A 22,789-nucleotide genomic window follows, 5' to 3' on the forward strand; every position below is an offset into this window, starting at 1 on the left:
TGGCCCTGGGCTTTTGTTTGTTGGAAGATTTTTGACGATAGATTCAATTTCAGTGCTTGTGATTCATCTTTTTGTATTTTCTATTTCTTCCTGATTCAGTCTGGAGAAGGAAATGACAACCCACTCCATTATTCTTGCCTGGAGAATCCCATGGAAAGAGGAACCTGGCAGGCTACTGTCCATGGGGTTGCAAGAGTCAGACACGACTTAGTGACTAAACCACCACGACCACCTGATTCAGTCTTGGAGGAATATACTTTTCTGATAATATGTCCATTTCTTCCATGTTGTCCATTTTATTGCTTGTAGCAGTCTCTTATGATCTTTTGTATTTCTGTGTTGTCGTAACTTCTTTTTAACTTTTAATTTTATTGATTTGAGTCTTCTCCCTTTTTTTCTTGATGAGTCTGGATAATAGATTGTCAGTTTTGTTTATCTTCTGAAAGAATCGCATTTTAGTTTTAGTGACCTTTGGTATTGTCTCCTTCATTTCTTTTTCATTTATTTCTGCTCTAATGTTCATGATTTTTCCCCTTCTATTAAAAGGGAGATTTTTTTTTTTTTTTTTCCTGTAGGTGCGAGGTTAGGTTGTCTATTTGATGTTTCTCTTGTTTCTTGAAGTAGGCCTGTATTGCTGTGAATGTCCCTCTCAGCACTGCCTTCACTCGCAGGTTTTCGGTTGTGATGGTTTCATGGTCATTTGTTTCCAGGTACTTTTTGATTTCCTCTGATATCTTCAGTGATCGCTTGGTTATTCAGAAGCATATTGTTTAGCCTCCATGTGTTTGTGTTTTACAGTTTATTTACTCTAGTTGATATTTAACCCTACAGTATAGTAGTCAGAAAAAATGCTGGATATAATTTCAGTTTTTTTTAATTTAGCCAGACTTGATTTGTGATCCAAGATGTAATCCGAATAAAGTGAATTCTGTTATTCTCAGATGAAATTCTTGTAGATGTCAGTTTGGTCTGACTGGTCCAATGTGTCATTTAATTTTTGTGTTCCCTTATTAATTTCCTGTCTGGATAATCTCCATTGGTGTGAGTGGGGTGTTAAAGTCCCCTAGTATTATTGTGTTCCTGTCTTACTTCCCCTTTTATAGTGGTTAGCATTTGCTTTAATGTATTATGGTGCTCCTATTTCTTTTTTGCTTGATTCCTGATGATTATGTAGTGTCCTTCCTTGTCTCTTGTATTGATCTTTGTTTAAAAGTCTGTTTTATCTGATGCAAGTATTGGTGCTATGTTGTCTTTTGTTTTCCTTCTGCATGGAATCTTTCCAGTCCCTCACTTTCAGTCTGTATGTGACCCCAGCTCTGAAGTGGGTCTCTTGTAGACAGCATATACTTCTTGTTTCTGTTTCCATTCAGCCAGTCTGTGTCATTTGGTTGGAACATTTAATCCGTTTACATTAAGGTAATGATATATATTTTTTCCTTTCACTATTCACTTTTCCCTTTCACTATTGTTTTGGGTTGTTTTTGTATTTTCTTTTTCTTGTGTTTCCTCTCTAGAGAAGTTCCTTTAGCATTTGTTTTAAAGCTGATGTGGTGGTGCTGAATTTTCTTAACTTTTGGTTATCTGTAAAACTTCTGATTTGTTCATCTAATTTGCATGAGATCATCGTTGGGTACAGTAATCTTGGTTGTAGATTTTTTCCCTTCATCACTTTAAGTATATCCTATGACTCCATTTTGGCCTGCAGAGTTTGGTTGAAATATCTGCTGTTATTCTTATGGGGATCCCCTTATATGTTATTTATTGCTTTTACTTTTCTGCTTTAATATTTTTTCTTTGTGTTTAGTTTTTGTGAGTGTGATTAATATGTGTCTTGGCGTGTTTCTCTTTGGGTTTATCCTGTATGGGACTCTCTGAGCTTCCTGGACTTGGGTGGCTATTTTCCTTTCCCACGTTAGGGAACTTTTAGACTCTTATCTCCTCAGATATTTTTTCATTCTCTTTTTTTTTTTTGTCTTCTGGTATCCCTCTAGTTCAAATGTTGGTGCATTTAATGTTGTCCTAGAGGTTTCTGAGACTGTCTTCTTTTCATTTGGTTTTCTTTATTCTGCTATGCTTCAGTTATTTACACTATTCTGTTACCTTTTCTTTAAACTAGTTTTTCATTTCTTTTACTTCAGAGGCCCAGATATAGCTCTATGTCCTATCTCAATATGAGCTTGAATAACTCAAAATTATTTTGTTTAAAAACCCTGAGGTCACTTCTAAACAGTGTATTCAATAAGTACTTATAGATATCTAGTTCTCCTTTGAAGTCAGCTAGCATGTCTGGAAGGCTGTGTGGGAGCCAGCAGAGCCAGTGTCTGACATTGCCCATGCCCTTTGTGCAGGAGATGTAGAGAAGAGAATTAGGTGGTGGAAGATTGTGTGCAAAATGTGGGTTCTGAAGAGGGTTCTCACAAGAGAAATTCACAGAAGTGGTTTTAGCTGGGCCTGATAGGGGTGCAGTAGGATTCATAAAAAGTACTGGAGACGAAAGGCAGTTCCTGGTCTAGATAATTGCACAAACTAGGGACGGGCCAAATGTATCTTGTTTGGTAACGTGCATCAAAATAGTTCATGTTGGGGAGTCTGTAGAAAAGGTCAAAATTATGGTAGGCTTAAATGATGATTTATTGGGACTTAATTCCTAGGGCAGTGGGAATCAGTGAAGGTTTCTGAGAAAGGGTGTAGCATTGTAAAGCTAGTGATGTCAGAGGAACAACCTTTCAGTGTAGTGAAAGATGCTGCTGCTGAGTCGCTTCAGTCGTGTCTGACTCTGTGCGATCCCATAGACGGCAGCCCACCAGACTCCCCTGTCCCTGGGATTCTCCAGGCAAGAACACTGGAGTGGGTTGCCATTTCCTTCTCCAATGCATGAAAGGGAAAAGTGAAAGTGAAGTCACTCAGTCGTGTCCGACTCTTAGCGACCCCATGGACTGCAGCCCACCAGGCTCCTCCATCCATGGGATTTTCCAGGCAAGAGTACCGGAGCGAGTCTGGTACAAAAACACATCTCTGGTGGGGAAGTCAGCTCTGTATATTTCCTAGACGTGGCTTGGCAAAGGGAGGAGTTTTTCAAAGCACTAACACACTAACATTTTCAAAAGCAAAGCAGTAACCTTTACAGAGTGCTTAACATATGCAACAGAGTGTATTGGGCCTACAAAGTAGACAGAGAAACAGGCTGTATCCCCAGTACACCTTTACTTGAGGACATTACACTGTGAGCTTTTTGAGGTAACCAGAAGAGAACTCTTGGATTTAACGTTTTGCATTTAAAATAAAGAAAGCAAAAATGACTGTCTTCTGCTGCTGCTGCTAAGTCACTTCTGTCGTGTCCGACTCTGTGCAACCCCATAGACGGCAGCCCACGAGGCTCCCCCGTCTCTGGGATTCTCCAGGCAAGAACGGTGGAGTGGGTTGCCATTTCCTTCTCCAGTGCATGAAAGTGAAAAATGAAAATGAAGCCACTCAGTCATGTCTGACTCTTAGTGACCCCATAGACTGCAGCCTACCAGGCTCCTCTGCCCATGGGATTTTCCAGGCAAGAGTAGTGGAGTGGGCTGCCATTGCCTTCTCCCGACTGTCTTCTAGGATATGGGATAAGACTGGACTTGAATTTTAAAAGTTTCAAAGAGTATTAGTGGGAGCCAACCTATTATTTGTTGAGAAGGAAGCTAATATAGATCCTTGGGCCTCTGTGGTTGCTCAGTGGTAAAGAATCCACCTGCTAAGTAGGAGATGTGGCTTTAATTGTTGAATCAAGAAGATCCATTGGTGGAGGAAATGGTAATATACTACAGTATTCTTGCCTGGGAAATCTCATGGAGAGAAGAGCCAGGTGAGCTATAGTCCTTGGGGTCTCAAAAGAGTTGGACATGACTTGGTGACTAAATAACAGCAACAAATATTGATCCTTAAGTTACATTTAGGAGTTGAAACTTTTTAGTAAATCATTGAAGAAGTTTGAATGTTTGCCTGTATATCACACAGAAGTTGTAAATATTTAATTGTTCAGTTATAACAGTTTTACATTCTAGAAGATAGGATAAACATAAGAGCCTGAGGTCTGTCTTAAGGGATTGCTTATTGTAGTTTTCCCTTAGGACTTGAGACATCCTGGACACAGATCACTACTAAGATTGTATCTGTTTTGCATCTATGAAAACACTGAGTTTTGGCTCTTCTTTGGTTATTTGTACTTTGTTTCTTAGGTCACAAGTGAATTAAACAATAAACTGAAATGAGGCTGGCTTTCTTTCACTTCATAGCTTTATATTGCATATTACTGTTTTTTAAAAGGTTTTAGGAAATTGCACAGGGTGTGAATTTTTTTTTTAATTCCTAACTTATATGTGTGTGTATATATACATATGTTTCTATAGTAAAACATTATCAGCTTCTTTTGTTTTCTTGTTGTACTAAAGTAGAATATAAAACATTCCTTGAAGGATAGAGTAGTTGGGAAGAGCCCTAACTCAAGCAAACTCATTTATTTAAGAAAATTTAAGAGACATTTTGAAGCTAACAGTCTCAAGTTAGCTTATAATCTTCTACAGTGTATCTTAAGCACTTGTGATAGATTTCCTATTAGGTGGTATTTATTGACCATGGATAGAATCATTAAACATTTCAAAGATGTGAAGAATGGATGGTAGTAAGTGAACTTGCTTCTGTTTTTCTCTTCTGTTTTGTGGCATTGCTGATTTCCCACTAGCATGCTTCAGAGTTTGCCTTCAGATTCCCCTCCTAAAAGTCAGAAAACTGGAAGATCTTACCTTGATGTTTCTCATTTGAATTATAGCTAAGAGTATCACCCCTTAGTGAAAGAGGAGACTGAAAAAGTTGGCTTAAAGCTCAACATTCAGAAAACGAAGATCATGGCATCTGGTTCCATCACTTCATGGGAAATAGATGAGCAAACAGTGGAAACAGTGTCAGACTATTTTTGGGGGCTCCAAAATCACTGCAGATGGTGACTGCACCCATGAAATTAAAAGATGCTTACTCCTTGGAAGAAAAGTTATGACGAACCTAGATAGCATATTAAAAAGCAGAGACATTACTTTGCCAACAAAGGTCCATCTAGTCAAGTCTGTGGTTTTTCCAGTGGTCATGTATGGATATGAGAGTTGGACTGTGAAGAAAGCTGAGCGCCGAAGAATTGATGCTTTTGAACTGTGGTGTTGGAGAAGACTCTTGAGAATCCCTTGGACTGCAAGAAGATCCAACCAGTCCATTCTAAAGGAGATCAGCCCTGGGTGTTCTTTGGAAGGAATGATGCTAAAGCTGAAACTCCAGTACTTTGGCCACCTCTTGCGAAGAGTTGACTCATTGGAAAAGACTCTGATGCTGGGAGGAATTGGGGGCAGGAGGAGAAGGGGACGACAGAGGATGAGATGGCTGGATGGCATCACCGACTCGATGGACGTGAGTTTGAGTGAACTCCGGGAGTTGGTGATGGACAGGAAGGCCTGGGGTGCTGCGATTCATGGGGTCACAAAGAGTCGGACACGACTGAGCGACTGAACTGAACTGAACTGATCACCTCTTCATGGAACACAACTTTGTTGTGGTGAAGGGGCTTAGGTAACTCAGTGAAGCTATGAGTCATGCTCTGCAGGGCTACCTAAGATAAACGGCTCGTAGTGAAGAGTTCTGACAAATTGTGGTCCACTGGAGGAGGTAGTAGCAAAACACTCTAGTATTCTTGCCAGGAGAACCCCATGAACAGTATGAAAAGACAAAAAGATATGACAGTAGAAGATGAGCCTCCCCAAGTCAGAAGGTGTGTGGTATGAGGAGGAAGGAAATGCCATGAAATAATGGGCCCAGATACCATGATCTTATTTTTTTGAATGCTGAGCTTCAAGCCAGCTTTTTCACTCTCCTTTTTGTCCTTCATCAAGAGGTTCTTAAGTTTCGCTTCACTTTCTGCCTTTAGAGTGGTATCATCTGCCTATCTGAGATTGTTGATATTTCTCCTGGCAATCTTGATTCCAGCTTATGCTTCTTCCAGTCTGGGATTTCATGTAATGCATTCTGCATATAAGTTATAAGCAGAGTGACAATATACAGTCTTCTCATACTCCTTTCCCAATTTTAAATCAGTCAGTGGTTCCATGTCCAGTTCCAACTGTTATTTTTTGTCTACATACAGGTTTCTCGGGAGAGAGGTAAGTTGGTCTGGTACTCCCATCTCTTTAAGAATGTCACACAGTTTGTTGTGATCCACAGTCAAAGGCTTTGGCATAGTCAATAAAACAGAAGCAGATGTTTTTCTGGAATTCCCTTGATTTCTCCATGATTCAACAAATGTTGGCAATTTAATCTCTAGTTCCTCTGCCTTTTCTAAACCCAGCTTGTTCATCTGGAATTTCTCATTTCAAGTACTGTTGAAGTTTAGCTTGAAGGATTTTGAGCATAACCTTGCTAGCATGTGAAATGAGCACAGTTATACAGTAGTTGGGACATTCTTTGCCATTGTCCTTCTTTGTGATTGAAATGAAAACTGAACTTTTCCAGTCCTGAGGCCACTGCTGAGCTTTCCAAATCTGCTGATACACTGAGTATAGCACTTTAACAGTATCAACTCTTGGGATTTTAAATAGCTCAGCTGGAATTCTGTCACCTCCGCTAGCTTTATAGTAATGCTTCCTAAGGCCCACTTGACTTCATACTTCAGGATGTTCAGTTCTAGGTGAGTGACCACACCATAGTGGTTACCCATGTCATTAAGACATTTTTTGTGTAGTTCTTCTGTGTATTCATCACCACTTCTTATTCTCTTCTGCTTGATAGTTCCCTTACTATTTCTATCATTTATTGTGCCCATTCTTATATGAATGTTCCCTTGATATTTCCAATTTTCTTGAGATCTCTCGTCTTCCGCATTGTTTTCCTCTATTTCTTTGCATTGTTCGCTAAGAAGGTCTTTTTATTTCTCCTTGCCATTCTCTAGAACTCTGCATTCAGTTAGGAATATCCTTCCCTTTCTCCTTGACTTTCACTTTTTTTCTCAGTTATCTGTATAAAGACTTCTTAAACAACCACTCTGCCTTCTTGGATTTCTTTTTCTTTGGGATGGTTTTGGACACTGCCTCCTGTACAATATTATGAACCTCTGTCCACAGTTTTTCAGGCACTCTGTCTACCAGATCTAATCCCTTGAATCTATTCATTAACTCTACTGTACAATCATAAGGGATTTGATTTAGGTCATATTTGAATACCCAAGTGGTTTTCCCAACTTTCTTCAACTTAAATCTGAATTTTGCAATAAGGAGCTCACGATCTGATCCCAGGTCTTCTTTTTGCAGACTGTATAGAGGTTCTCCATCTTCAGTTGCAAAGAGTAGAGTCAATCTGATTTCAGTATTAACCATCTGGTGATGTCCATGTGTAGTCATCTCTTGAGTTGTTGGAAGAAGGTATTTGCTATGACCAGCATGTTCTCTTAACAAAACTGTGTTAGCTTTTGCTTTGCTTCATTTTGTACTCTGAGGTCAAACTTGCCTGTTCTGGTTATCTCTTGACTTCCTACTTTTGTATACCAATCCCCTAAGATGAAAAGCACATATTTTTTGGTGTGAGTTCTAGAAGGCATTGTAAGTCTTCATAGAACCAGTCAGCTTCAGCTTCTTCAGCATCACTGGTTGGGACACAGACTTGGATTACTGTGATGCTGAATGATTGCCTTGGAAATGGACCAAGGTAATTCTGTCATTTTTGAGATTGCACTCAAGTACTGCATTTCATACTCTCCTTTTGACTACAAGGGCTGCTCCATTTCTTGCTCCCAGTAGTAGATACAATGGTCATCTGAATTAAATTTGCTTTTTCCCATCCATTTCAGTTCACTGGTTTCTAAGATATCAGTGTTCACTCTTGGCATTTCCTGTTTGACCATGTCCAATTTATGGACCTTGATTCATGGACCTAACATTCCAGGTTCTTATACAGTATTGTTCTTTATAGCATCAACTTTCCTTTCACCACCAGGCCCATCCACAGCTGAGTGTTATTTCTGCTTTGGCCAGCTGCTTCATCTTTTCTGGAGCTATTACTAATTGCTCTTCACTCCTCATTTTCCAATGAGGTGTACTCAGATTGGAAAAGACCCTGATGCTGGGAAATGTTGAAGGCAAAAGGAAAGGGGCAGCAGAGAATAAGAAGGTTAGATAGTATCACTGACTCAGTGAACAGGAATTTGAGCAAACTCCCAGAGATAATGGAGGACAGAGGAGCCTGGTGTGCAACCGTCTATGGGGTTGCAAAGAGTTGGGTACAGCTTAGTGACTGAACAGCATCAACAGTAACAGCAAGGATATCTAGCTCATATTTTATTTCATCAGATTTTTAAAATAATTTTTAATGAAGATGTTTTCCTTGTACATATTTTCCTTTTTCTGCACGTAGTTTTTTCATCACACGTGTTCAGAACTCACTTCTACCATTACTGTTTCCTCTCTGTAAAATCCTCATGTTTCCACTTTGCTTCATCCCTATTATCTTTTCCCTGTTGCTCATATCTTCTTTCACTTTATTTCCAATTATTGGTGTTTTTTTTTTTTCTCTCTTAACTATGACCAAGTATTCTTAGAAGTCCTTAAATCTGGATTCTTTACCTTCCCTTCTCTACAAATACTCAGTAATGTGCTTCTTGCCACATCTTCTTGTGACATGTTTCTATGTGAAATTCTCTATTCTGGGATCCTGTTCTTGTTTAAGGCACTTTCTAAATCATTGACCATGTTGGCCATCACCCTTTCTTATTTTGCTTTGAAATCTCAGCAGGTACAATCTCTGCTGTTTTTCAGGACTCTGAATGTGGTGGTGAACCAGCAGCTAGGTTTTCCTTGTGCTTCACTGCTACAGAAATTCCCATTCTAACCATCATTGTTTTAAGGAGAAAAAGTTGATGGTGCTACCACTTGTTATGGAGTTGTGTTGCTCTTCAAGATTATTGACATTTTAGCTAGGTTACATCTCGCTTGTCTGTTGAACGACATTATCAGTTATAGGAGGTTTGGTTAAATATGACTTATTTAATTAAAACAGCTTGTTTTTCTATCTCACCTCCTCTTGTGCTAAGCAGCCAGCATTTGATGAAGCAGCTTAACCAGCTCTGAGTCTGCCTCTTCCTGTGCACCTGAGCAAGAAAGGTGGACAGATGCTATGTAATCTCTCCACCACCCCCACCTCCAGTCGAAAGTAAATTCTTGTTTCCTGAAACTACCAATTATTTTAGATACCTCAGAGCCTAATGGCACATTCTAACTTTAAGAAGATATACATTAGTCCACTCTTATCCAAGGTTTTGGTTACCGTGGTCAACTATAGTCTGAAAATATTAAATACAAGATTCCAGAAACAAAATTCATAAGTTTTAAGTTGAGCACTGTTCTGGTTGTGTGATGGTATTGTCCTGCCTGCTCCAGCTTGAAATGGGACTCACCCCTCTGCCCAATGTGTCTCAGCCATTCGTCACTCAGCAGCTCTCTTGGTTGTTAGGTTGATTGTTGCAGTGCTTATGTTCAAGTGACCCTTATTTTACTTCATAATGGCCCCAAGTGCAGGAGAAGTGATCCTGGCAATTCAGAAATGCCAAAACTTTAAGTGAAAAGTGTAAATGTTCTTAAGAAAAAAACATCATATGCTGAGGTTGCTAAGATCTGTGGTAAGAATAAACCTTCCATTTGTGAAATTGTGAAAAACGAAAAAGAAATTTGTGCTAATTTTGCTGTCACACCTCAAACTGTGAAAGTTATAGCCACAGGGCATGATAACTGCTCAGTTAAGATGGAAAACACATTAAATTTGTATAGTAAGGTATTTTGGGAGAGCGAGAGTATGTTCACATAACTGTTATTACAGTATAGTTATTGTTCTGTTTTATTATCACTGTTGTTAATCTCTTACTATGCTTAATTTATCAATTAAACTTTATCATGGGTATATATGTATGGGAAATAACAGTACATACAGGTTTCAGTGCCATCTGTGGTTTTAGGGATCCACTGGAGGTCTTGGAATGCCTTCCCAGTGTAGGGAAGGCTTCTGTATATATATATAGAAACAATAGGGTTTTCCAGTCTTAGGAATTCACTCCTTTGATACCTGAAAACCAAAGAGTATGTTGATATATTTGGGTATGATTTATTTTCAAAGGAGTTTTTTCCTGAGAAGGACCATTTGTTACGATGTTTCTCTTGGGAGATGAGTGTCTATCTTTTTTCTGTATCATTTGAGTTTTATATGAGGCCTGTGTAACCCCTGTTCTTCTCCAGACATGAGCCCTTAGAAGTTATTCTCTTTCCGAAGCTTTCCTGTATGTTAGGGCTTGGCTTGTGTGCTGTGTACTCCAACCTCCCACACTTGCCCTAATAGTTGTCATCTCATTTTGTAAGTGTCTGTTAGCTTGTCTCTTTCCCAGCCTCCAGGGTAGATTCCTTACTATCATGGGCATTGTCTTATTTATTGTGGTGAACATGTGGTAAATATGTTATTGCTGGAATTGAATACTAAAACTAAGCATGTCTTTGATCTATAACGTGGCATGACACTCCATGTGACCTATCCCAAGGTGTGACTTCGTACTGGTTTGCCTTTGTTTTTATCTTACTAGTTAATTAACTGACATTGTCCTTGGTGCCCTGTATGCACTTTAGATATTTGATGAATGAGTGAATAAGTGCAGATTTTACTAATTAGCAACTTTATTTATACCTTCATTCTGAAAGACTTTAATTTTTTTAGTCAATTGCCTCATTAGATTTCACATCAGATCAGATCAGATCAGATCAGTTGCTCAGTCATGTCCGATTCTTTGTGACCCCATGAATCGCAGCACGCCAGGCCTTCCTGTCCATCACCAACTCCCAGAGTTTGCTCAGACTCACGTCCATCGAGTCAGTGATGCCATCCAGCCATCTCATCCTCTGTCGTCCCCTTCTCCTCTTGTACCCAATCCCTCCTAGCATCAGAGTCTTTTCCAGTGAGTCAACCCTTCGCATGAGGTGGCCAAAGTACTGGAGTTTCAGCTTTAGCATCATTCCTTCCAAAGAAATCCCAGGGCTGATCTCCTTCAGAATGGACTGGTTGGATCTCCTTGCAATCCAGGGGACTCTCAAGAGTCTTCTCCAACACCACAGTTCAAAAGCATCAATTCTTCGGCGTTCAGCCTTCTTCACAGTTCAACTTTCACATCCATACATGCCCACAGGAAAAACCATAGCCTTGACTAGACGAACCTTTGTTGGCAAAGTAATGTCTCTGCTTTTCAATATGCTATCTAGGTTGGTCATAACTTTCCTTCCAAAGAGTAAGCATCGTTTAATTTCATTGCTGCAGTCACCATCTGCAGTGATTTTGGAGCCCAGAAAAATAAAGTCTGACACTGTTTCCACTGTTTTCCCATCTATTTCCCATGAAGTGATGGGACCGGATGCCATGATTTTCGTTTTCTGAATGTTGAGCTTTAAGCCAACTTTTTCACTCTCCACTTACACTTTCATGAAGAGGCTTTTTAGTTCCTCTTCACTTTCTGCCATAAAGGTGGTGTCATCTGCATATCTGAGGTTATTGATATTTCTCCGGGCAATCTTGATTCCAGCTTGTGTTTCTTCCAGTCCAGCATTTCTCATAGTAGAAATATAAACTCACCATGTATACTTTGGGTATGGATGGCTAAAACAAATTTCTGTTATTTTTATTGCTGGATTTTATTTGTAGCTCTCTTCTCCTCATCCAAAGTCATTCAACTTCTTGTGAGCATGCACACTTGAAAAGATAAGAATGTGTCTACATTCAGGAGACACAAACTGGCTGAATGATAGGAAGATTGGTCAAATCTCTCTTGTCTGCAAGTACTGTTTTAAAAATATGTTATTGCTGGAATTGAATACTAAAACTAAGCATGTCTTTGATCTATAATGTGGCATTACACTCCATGTGACCTATCCCAGGGTGTGACTTCATACTGGTTTGCCTTTGTTTTTATCTTACTAGTTAATTAACATCAGCTAATAAGCTACTATTATACCTTGGTGGCTCTGATGGTAATGTATCTGCCTGCCATGCAGGAGACTCAGTTTGATCCCTGGATCAGGAAGATCCCCTGGAAAAGGGAATGGCTATCCACTCCAGTATTTTTTCTGAAGAATTCCATGGACAGGGGAGCCTGGTGGGCTATACTCCATTGGGTTGAAAAGTTGGACACAACTGAGCAACTAACTTATATTAATTATCTTACCAGTAGCCAGTAAGGCCAAGATAATTATGTGATAAAAGGTTTGGATCAATGAGTAATTATAATTGAAGCTGAGTGTAATTACGTGATTTTGAGGTGTTCAGTGTAATTCCATTTAAGTTCCATCTTGAAACTAGAGCACTAGGAAGGATTATTGACAAAAGGAAAAGAGACATAAAGATGCAGTTGACTCACGTTTGAGCTGTGTGGAGATGGTTATGGTGGGAAACCTGGATGGCTCTGCTCCCCCCAGCATCCCTCTTCTTCTCACATGCTCTTTTTGTGCCACACTCCCCGTAGTACTTTGCTAATTAAGGTCTCCATCCAGTAGCCTCTGCTCTTCTCTCTGTGTGAGATTCTCTTGCTCCTCTCCATCCAGGTAACACTTATCTGTGATTAGAACTCAGCTAAGTACAGTAGCTGCAGGGTGCCTTTTCTGACCCTGAGTCTGATCTAGATGCTCTCCTGTTCTCCTAGCGTCTTCCCTCTGGCACTTTCTACTTTGTTCTGTAATCCTTGCATTGTCAGACCTTTCTGCTAGTCTCCTTAAGGGCAGAGAAGATCTTTCAGTGCTTTGTTGAATTTGACTTCTCTAACTATTTTTGTAGTGGTAGTGCTAAAAACCCACTAAAACTGGGCCTTTTGTAAACTATACATAAGAATTCTGCATCGTATCTGGTGTACAGTATGTCTAATAAAAAATGGCTGTTGTTTATACTTTCTATTCCCTGTTTTATTCAAGCTTTAACAGGTCTTAAAATCACATAACTTTAGATGGTTTTGTAAACCAGACTCCTTAGATTTGAATCCTGGCATTGCCACTAGTGGTGACTTTAGACTGCTTATTCATCTTTACCTTGGTTTCCCCAGCTATACATTTTAAGGGTAGAAATTACAATAACATGAACCTCATAAGATATTGATTAGAGAAGGCAATGGCAGCCCACTCCAGTACTCTTGCCTGGAAAATCCCATGGACAGAGGAGCCTGGTAGGCTGTAGTCCATGGGGTCGCTAAGAGTTGGACGTGAGTTAGCAGCAGCAGCAGCATAAGATATTGATAAGGTCTAAGTGAAATTATACATGTGGATGGAGCTCCCACATAACATCTTCCCGAAAAACCACTGACTTCCTCCTGCTTACTTGAGAACCCATGGAATTCATAGAATTGCAGAGTGGTTTCAACTGCTCAGAGTGTACTGTGGACTTTGTCAGTTTTCCACATTGATCTGGAGGAATTTCAGAGAGTGATGTGCCACATCTGGAGCCTAACAGGTTATGTCTCATCATAACCCATGCTTCAGCTTACAGGGCACAGTGAGCTTATCTCTGGGATGCTGTCCTCACTGTGGCTGGGTTGGCCCCTTTTCTTACAGTTTCTTCTAGACTTGGAGGGAATGTGAGTACCAGTAGGATCTTCAGAAGTTTTGGTGTGAACTCCACAGAAATAGGGCTTCCCAGGTGGCTCAGTGGTAAAGAATCCACCTGCCAATTCAGGAACTGTAGGAGATGCAGGTTAGATCCCTGGATTGGAAAGATCCCCTGGAGGAGGAAATGGCAACCCACTCCACTATTCTTGCTGAGATAATCCCATGGTCAGAGGAGCCTGGTGGGCTACAGTCCATAGGGTTGCAAAGAGTTGAAAATGACTAAATCGACTGAGCGCGCACAGCACAGCACAGAAAGAAGTTTGAAAGTGGTGTGGGAAATGGAACACTCAACGACTGGGTTAAGCTCCTGTGAAAATGTTTCTTGTAAGCTATTAGAAATTGCAGAAGCTGGTAGGCACCCTTGTGGGGAATGGGGATAGTTTAGCAGGAGGCCTAGTGTCACCTAGGTACACTGTACTCATGAATTCAGTGTCAGGATATTTGAGGTGCAGAAAGGACTTTCGGCTCATCACACCTTGTTTAAGTCATTAGTGACGTGATTGCCAGTAAGGTTGGTGGAGTCCTCTTCTTTTTTCTGAAATTAGTGCCAGCAAAGTTTTACCCCAAAAAGATACTCAGTGACATTCTTATTTAGCTGGAGCGTTTCATCTAGCAGCTTATATAGCTTGTGAAAAGTGTTTACTGCATGTTTTTGAATGCATTAAAATGCATATCCATTAAAATGGATATTTTAGAACTGGAAGTGTAATTATATGTACTGAATAACTTTTAAGGTAACAAAATTCTTTTTAATTTTATGTGTGATAATATTTTCTGACATTGAAGAATGAGATGTTTTGCACTGGAAAATGTTCTGATTAAGTTAAACTTCAAATGCTCAAATGCCTTTCATGTAGCAAGTAGTTGAATATAATTCTACCTTTGCTTCATGACCCAGGACATTTCCTGTGTCTGTATAGTTTTGGTACTTTGACCCAATTTAGTTTTCTCTGTGTGTTTTATTTTGTCTTGTCTTAGTGTCATACCACCATCTGCCACTTCTGCTGATGCAGTTCTTAATATAAACAACTTCCCCTTCCTACTCCATTGATAATTTGCTGCCAGTAACTTTCATTAGGTTGAGATAACACAAGCAAAATTCTGAGTGAGGGCAAAGGCATGTTGGCCTATGTCATGGCTGTTTTATTTGTGCTTCATGTTTGGGAACTCATTTTTAAGGATGGCAGTTTTTAGTTAAGTCTTCAGAAAATTGGGGCTTCACTGTAAAGGTTTTGCATAGGATGTTCAGTACATTTATTGTTGTTATCATTTAAATTTTTTCTCTCTCTCATAAACAGTCAGAATTTGCTGTGTGATGTCACGATTGTGGCCGAAGACATGGAAATTTCTGCTCATAGAGTGGTGCTGGCTGCCTGTAGTCCTTACTTTCACGCCATGTTTACAGGTATGAAATGTTTTGGTTATGGACGTTTATAAAATGTATACTGCCGGGGACCAGCCCCGGCTGATCCAGGGTATTCGAAGGGGAGACGGCGTCGGCGACTATTTATATGCTAATTAGAGATATAGAGAACAATAGAATGAGGATAGCTCAGTAGGAAAATTCAGTGGAGAAAAGAAGCTGAGTAGCTTGGTTTACGCGGGAGACCAATAAAACTTCAAGACAAGAAGTTTGCACCACTTACGTAGGCCGCAGGCGCCCTCTCGAATAGCGGAAGGTGTCTCACCCTAGACACCTTCTCGAGTGGGTCTTAGAAGCCCAGGCATGATTAGTAAGCGTGGTGGGTTCCGCGCTCCAGATGGAGACTCAGCTTTGAAGGAAGAATGACATGGGGAGACCAAGCGTTGGTGAGCAAGGCCCATAGCTTTATTTTTAACAGGGGCTTTTATACCCTAAGTTACACATAGAGGATAATAGGGGATGCAAAGTCAGCAGTCTTTGATTCTTATCAAAAACCAAGGTTTCTTTCCTGCAAATGTATCGTATACAAATGGTTTAGGTGATTTACATCATCTTCTGGCCAGAAGGCCTACTAACATTTTATGACTCTTGACAAGGACTTATCAACAAAGACTTACTTTCTCTAAGAGTAATTATTTCAAGGTTTGGCACCATCTTGCAAAGATAAAATTGCATTCCTATAGGCGGATGTGTAATGGGTTTACAACAAAGAAAGAATTTATTACCTTAAGGGTCTAAAGTTACTAACACCAAGGCCACTACTTATTTTTCTACATACCCACTATTAATTGATACATATTCAAGGATACAATTCAGGGATGTGAAAACTTGGCAACAAGCATTGACTCATCAATGAAATCCTTACTAGTTTATTCTGACAGTTTTTAACTCTCTGAGAGGCTCTAAGCTATTTGAATATCTTAAGCTTCCCATGCCTCTCGAGGCTGGGAGACTGTAAACAATCGTATGCATAGCTGCAGGAGTCCGGGTAAACTTGTCAGGCGAGTTAGAGAGCCATCAGAGGGGTTTGGATTTAAACACTCTAATTGCCCAGGAACTTTATTAATTGGAGCTGTAAGTTAACTCTTTGACAGAGAGAGAGCGAGATGGTGGTGGGGACAGCCCCAGTAAAGTCAGAGGTGAGAGCACAAAGCAATAAAGTAGGCAGACTCTGGTTTTGGGGGGAAATGCTCGAGAATATCCGGGGACTCTGAGGCTCGATCCGCCTTGCGTATGTCGAGCCTCCTTCCTCATGACCTTGTCACGAGTGGAATGCCTCACGGCTCCCCGCATCTCCCCCTTTTTTATTTCTTAAAACAGCCAGATGTAGCTCAGTCGCGAGCCTCTGAATGCTCTGCCGAAGAATCCTGACAATACAAGGAAGAATTGTTATTAGAAATAAAATTAAAACAGCCAACGTAGCATAGCCGAGGAAGGTAGACAGAATATTTTTTCCTGAAATGTAGTTAGAGAAAGTATGGAAGAAATCATTTGCTGTTCCAGCGGCAGTAAAATCTAATCGGGAGTGTTCCAGGGTTGCTATTTGATTGTGAAGTTTCCCTAAGTCTAAGCTAATGTCAGAGCTGTTCCAAATACCTGAAATATGGTTTTTAATCTTTTCCCATTCAAAATCTGTCTCATTTACTTTCAGGGGTGTTACACATATCCACCGGTAGTCAGCATGACAGGACAATGCCATTTTCACCTTTAAAGCCTGCAATTCAGTCCCAATATGTATTACTGCTTCCTCTAGGGCGTCTACCCTCATCTCTAATTTTCTGTCTATAGCTTCCTGTGTTGCCAATGCTAAAGAAACATTTTTGGACATAGAATCAACATATTGAGCAGTATGCACTTGTTGAGTCAATGATATTGCTGCCACAGTAACAGAAGTAATTGCACTTATCAAAGTTGCTATTCCCAAGATAAGTAAGCCTACAAACCGTCGTGTTCGCATTAAATCCTGCAGTTGTTGTAATACAGCAAGAGCATAATTCAATAAGTGGTTACATCATAAGATAAGGTGGACGTTGTAACATTACAAAGGAGCAAACATTATATTGGGGATTTAAACAAGATGAGAGCATACATTTGTTCACAACACCACCACAAAGGAGCAAACATTATATTGAGGATTTAAACAAGATGAAACAAGGAGCAGCTGTAGGCATCGGCTCGGCGGAGCAGTGTCCGCAGCATCAGGAGGCAGAACGCGAACGGCAGGCTGTGGGCCGCGGCGTCTACGGCGGGCGGAGGGGCCGGGTTCGCGGACTCGCTGCCGCCGCCGCTTGGGCTCTGGCGTTTTCCTGTCGCCGGCGGGAGCGCGCTGGTCTGGACTGCATTCCGCGGGCGCGCTTTCCTCTCTGGCCCTCACGCCGCACAGACTTCCTTGCTCTAGGTCGCGGGGTGCAGCAAGGAGGGTGCGGGGCGCCGCTGGCGGCGCGGAGGAGAGAGCTGGCTGGGGGAGGGGGAGCGAGCGAGTGCACGCGCCGCGAACCTGGTCTTTGGGGAATGTGACATGACGAATTTTCTGAGATCAAATCGGAGAATTGCATTCTGTAGAAATATATAAGCATACCTCTCCACAAGTTAGCAACATCTGGCCTTTTACACTCTCCAGTAAGGAGGTCTTTTTACTTGACCAGGGGCAGTCGTAGCCTGTAATTCAGGCATCTAGTGTCTCATCATTGTAGTCTGCCCTGTGTGTTTACCTTTAAGTGATTGATTACAATTTGGACATAACTTTACTATTTGTCCAGCTGTTTTCCTAGGGATATGTTAATTTAGGTCTAATGTTTAATTTAGGTCTCTGTATAAATTTAAATAATAAATGTATAACCTCCTTATCTCATTTTGGTATACAGACATACCTAAATGTAAAATGTATTTATATATGTATTTATATATGGCAACAAGTATAAACTTATTGACATATAATATATATAAATCAATATACTTGAATTAATCTTTATAATTAATATATTAATTAATATATATTACAGCAATACAACACGTACACAGCTAATACCAACCAACACAAACCAATGTACTGTAATAATACATGTCACACACACACAATTATACAGTATATAGAACATATATCATCACAGCACATCAATCCATACCAATCAATATCAGCCACACACACATCATATTACTGCAATATACATTTAATTATACAGTATATATATATGTGTGTATATAGTATGCATATTAATTTATATACAAATTAAGTATAGATCTATAAGTAGAATTAGGTATACCTTTATTATATTTTATTTATACCCATACCTAATTAGGCAAACTGTAATTAGGCAAATATATTTATATTATGTATTTATAACAATATATAAAGTATTGTTAAATGTACCACCTGTATAGCATCCCCACCTCACATACCACTTTCTCTAATCCCACCAACTCATTTTCAGTAGTATGTGTTGGCCAGGAGCTGGGCCAGTCTTTCTCAGCAATGCTAAGAGACGTCTGTTCCTGTGTCCAATAGCCCTGGCATTTTATTCTCTGGAATTAAAAGATCTTTTAAAGGCCTTGGAGCTGTAATTTCCTGCACCCAAAAGGCTAGATCACTAGATCCAAATGTTTTGTGGCTCTTAACTTGAGAAGTCAAGTTTTTTCTTGTCTGATAATAAGGTAAAAGCAAAGGCTGTGTTACTCTTTGACCTTTATTAATTTGTACAGTTTTGTTAGGTGGTGAGATCAAAACTTTAATTTTTCCAATATAATCAGAATCTACTACACCATGCACCACCGATTTTTTTTTTTTTTTTTTTGAAAGAAAGCGAGCTATGCCCCAGGACAAATCTTACAAAGTCCAAAGGTAGGGGGCCAGCCACTCCCGTTGGAATTGGAGTAAGCGGCACATCAGGGGTTAATATTGTTGCTAAATCCCCTTGCCGTTTCGCTTTTCTCCTAGCCTGGGTGAGACCCCCCTGAGGGGGTATTTTCTAAGAAGCATGCTCTGCATATTGTGCACGCAGTCTGTATTAAAAGCTCCACTGTTCAAAAAACTTTTTATCTTCCTCAGGCTTAGGCAACGCTTTGAGAGGCTTTGGGGGCAAAGTGGGGAACTCCTGGGTCCTGGGAGGCACAAACGGAGGCGGTGGCGATCACCTTAAATCAGAAAGTGGTGGATAAGTTTTTTTAAAGGTTTGTGCAGAGGGGGAGGGAGCTCTCCAGGCGCTCGGCCGCAGCGTCCTGTAAGCCCTCTCCTTCCTCGGGAGGTAAAGCACTTTCTCCCTCCTTTTTTTTTTTTTTTTTCCAATAGCAGAAATTATGATCTATGCAGAAAGTGGAGACTCACCACCATCTACCGCTATAGCCTCCCTCAAAGGCTATTTAACAGCCTCATGACAGGGGTCCAGGACATTTCTAATCATATTTCACAGAGCCAATAAACATTTGTCTATTCTTAGATGCAGAGAAACCCATTTTTTTTTAATTTTTTTTTTTGAGAATATTTTTATTTATTTTGTACCTTCTTTACCTATCTAAACTGCAGAGGGACTAGAAAAGAAGCCTCAAGGTGAGGATCAATTTATCCTCGGGACTAGAGAAAACCCTTCTCCGGAAACTCCTAGAGGAGGCCCTTACCCCCACACGGAGGAGGAGGCATGGAGGGATGGGAGCGTCCCATATTTCTCTTCTCCTGCTCCGGAGATCCTTTAACTGTTTGGTGACTAAATCTTACAAACTGTCTGATCGGGGATATTTCCCTCAAGCTCCTAGGAGCGGATGGTCTGACAGGGGAAGTTTCTCTTAGGCCTTTTGGGGCATCTTTGTTTAAGAGATGCCAATCTCCATCAGAGTGATATTTAGCTGTTATCTCGCCTAAATTCTCTTTTTGTTTTGGGGAAGGCTGATCTTGTTCCTCATCCCTATCTTTAGGTTGTTCCTGAGTAGTCACGGCTGCTAACATTTTTCTTAGTTGCCGATAGTCAGACGGGTCTTCGTTTTTCTCATTTTCCTCAGGTTTAATTATAGTTTCGACCTCATTTTCCTCTTTAAAAGTTACTCTTTTAGATTCAGGGGCAGGTTTAGCTACAGCATTTTCTTCACTATCACTTTTAAGATGTACTTTTTCTGAATCAGGGGCAGGGTCTAAGACATCTCTAATAATATTCCATAAGGAAAAGGCGTCATTAGGCACCTTTTCTGAGCCATGTTCTGCATGGTAAGTTTTTAACTGTTTTCCTACTTTTCCCAGACATCTAAGTTAACAGAGCCTTCGTCTGGAAACCAGGGACAGTGCTCTTGTACAAATGAAAAAAATGATTGAATGGCAGATTTTTAACTTTGATTCCTCTTTACCTAATAACTGTAAAATTACTCCTATAAAGAGCTGTCTTTCATTTGATTCAGTATTACCCATGTCAGAAAATTAAGTATAGTAAAGATTTTGCTTTAAGCTATCAAAAGATCAGGCCTTTTTTGTCAGCCTTTTAGAAATCGTTTTTTCTCTAACTCTTCAACACTTTCAACACTTCCCACTCCTCTCTCCCTGTCTATTCTACAGGGGGGTCTGCAGCACCTAAGTGGGGTCTATCCGTCCGAAACTCAACACTGGGGAATGGGGTTGGGGACTTACCTTCGAAGTCCTGTTCGGCGCCACCTGCCGGGGACCAGCCCCGGCTGATCCAGGTATTCGAAGGGGAGACGGCGTCGGCGACTATTTATATGCTAATTAGAGATATAGAGAACAATAGAATGAGGATAGCTCAGTAGGAAAATTCAGTGGAGAAAGAAGCTGAGTAGCTTGGTTTACGCGGGAGACCAATAAAACTTCAAGACAAGAAGTTTGCACCACTTACGTAGCCGCAGGCGCCCTCTCGAATAGCGGAAGGTGTCTCACCCTAGACACCTTCTCGAGTGGGTCTTAGAAGCCCAGGCATGATTAGTAAGCGTGGTGGGTTCCGCGCTCCAGATGGAGACTCAGCTTTGAAGGAAGAATGACATGGGGAGACCAAGCGTTGGTGAGCAAGGCCCATAGCTTTATTTTTAACAGGGGCTTTTATACCCTAAGTTACACATAGAGGATAATAGGGGATGCAAAGTCAGCAGTCTTTGATTCTTATCAAAAACCAAGGTTTCTTTCCTGCAAATGTATCGTATACAAATGGTTTAGGTGATTTACATCATCTTCTGGCCAGAAGGCCTACTAACATTTTATGACTCTTGACAAGGACTTATCAACAAAGACTTACTTTCTCTAAGAGTAATTATTTCAAGGTTTGGCACCATCTTGCAAAGATAAAATTGCATTCCTATAGGGCGGATGTGTAATGGGTTTACAACAAAGAAAGAATTTATTACCTTAAGGGTCTAAAGTTACTAACACCAAGGCCACTACTTATTTTTTCTACATACCCACTATTAATTGATACATATTCAAGGATACAATTCAGGGGATGTGAAAACTTGGCAACAAGCATTGACTCATCAATGAAATCCTTTACTAGTTTATTCTGACAGTTTTTAACTCTCTGAGAGGCTCTAAGCTATTTGAATATCTTAAGCTTCCCATGCCTCTCGAGGCTGGGAGACTGTAAACAATCGTATGCATAGCTGCAGGAGTCCGGGTAAACTTGTCAGGCGAGTTAGAGAGCCATCAGAGGGGTTTGGATTTAAACACTCCTAATTGCCCAGGAACTTTATTAATTGGAGCTGTAAGTTAACTCTTTGACAGAGAGAGAGCGAGATGGTGTAGGGGACAGCCCCCAGTAAAGTCAGAGGTGAGAGCACAAAGCAATAAAGTAGGCAGACTCTGGTTTTTGGGGGGAAAATGCTCGAGAATATCCGGGGGGACTCCTGAGGCTCGATCCCGCCTTTGCGTATGTCGAGCCTCCTTCCTCATGACCTTTGTCACGAGTGGAATGCCTCACCGGCTCCCCGCAGTATACAGATTTGGGCTTTTCTTTCCACATTTTCTTTTTTTATATTTACTTATTTTTGGCTGCACTCAGTCTTCCTTGCTTCACGAGGGCTTTCTCTGGTTGTGGTGAGAAGGGGCTGCTCTCATTGCAGTGACGGGCATCTCATTGTGATGGCTTCTCTGGTTGCAAAGCACAAGCTCTACGTACGCAGGCTTCGGTAGTCGCGGCACACAGGCTCAGTGGGTGCAGCTGACAGGCTTTAAAGCATAGGCTCAGTAGTTGTGGCACATGAGCTTAGTTGCTCCATAACATGTGGAATCATCCTGCACCAGGGATCAAACCCTTGTCCTCTGCATTGACAGGCAGATTCTTACCACTGTGCCACCAGGGAAGTCCCACATTTTCTTTTCTTATTAACATTTTATTGTTATGAAATTAAGCATTGTAGTAGAAGAAAATGCTATTGTTTTGTTTTAAATTACTCTTCATCTTTGTTTTTCATTATTGTTACCATGTTGTGTACATACATGTGTACATTACATACAAGTACAATTTTATGCTCAGCCTCCCCCTTTTGCATTTATATTTGCATATATTGGCTAAGTTTGCCTCCCTGCAGTTTATAAGAGCTTTTAGCATTTTCTTATTTTGACGAAAGTAAATTGCTTTTACTGTTCTGCATTTCTTCAAAGGATTTTCACATTTGCCTCATCACTGTTTATAGTGAACAAATAAATGTTTAGTAAATGCCTTTTGATTCAGCAATATAAGAAAATAGAGTGGATACTTAGTTATAA

At 40.5% G+C, this 22,789-nt stretch overlaps 1 protein-coding gene across 2 annotated transcripts in view; it reads left to right on the forward strand.

Moving 5' to 3' along the window:
- The window catches only part of KLHL2 (kelch like family member 2), a 174,683-nt gene that overhangs the window by 21,311 nt on the left and 130,583 nt on the right, over positions 1 to 22,789 (forward strand). For both annotated transcript variants that reach the window (XM_061383886.1, XM_061383887.1), the window contains one exon: positions 14,978 to 15,084. In XM_061383886.1, coding sequence (XP_061239870.1) covers positions 14,978 to 15,084 — 107 coding nt within the window. The remainder of the gene's footprint in view (positions 1 to 14,977; positions 15,085 to 22,789) is intronic.

Source organism: Bos javanicus, chromosome 17, assembly GCF_032452875.1.
Source record: "Bos javanicus breed banteng chromosome 17, ARS-OSU_banteng_1.0, whole genome shotgun sequence".
Taxonomy (NCBI): Eukaryota; Metazoa; Chordata; class Mammalia; order Artiodactyla; family Bovidae; genus Bos; species Bos javanicus.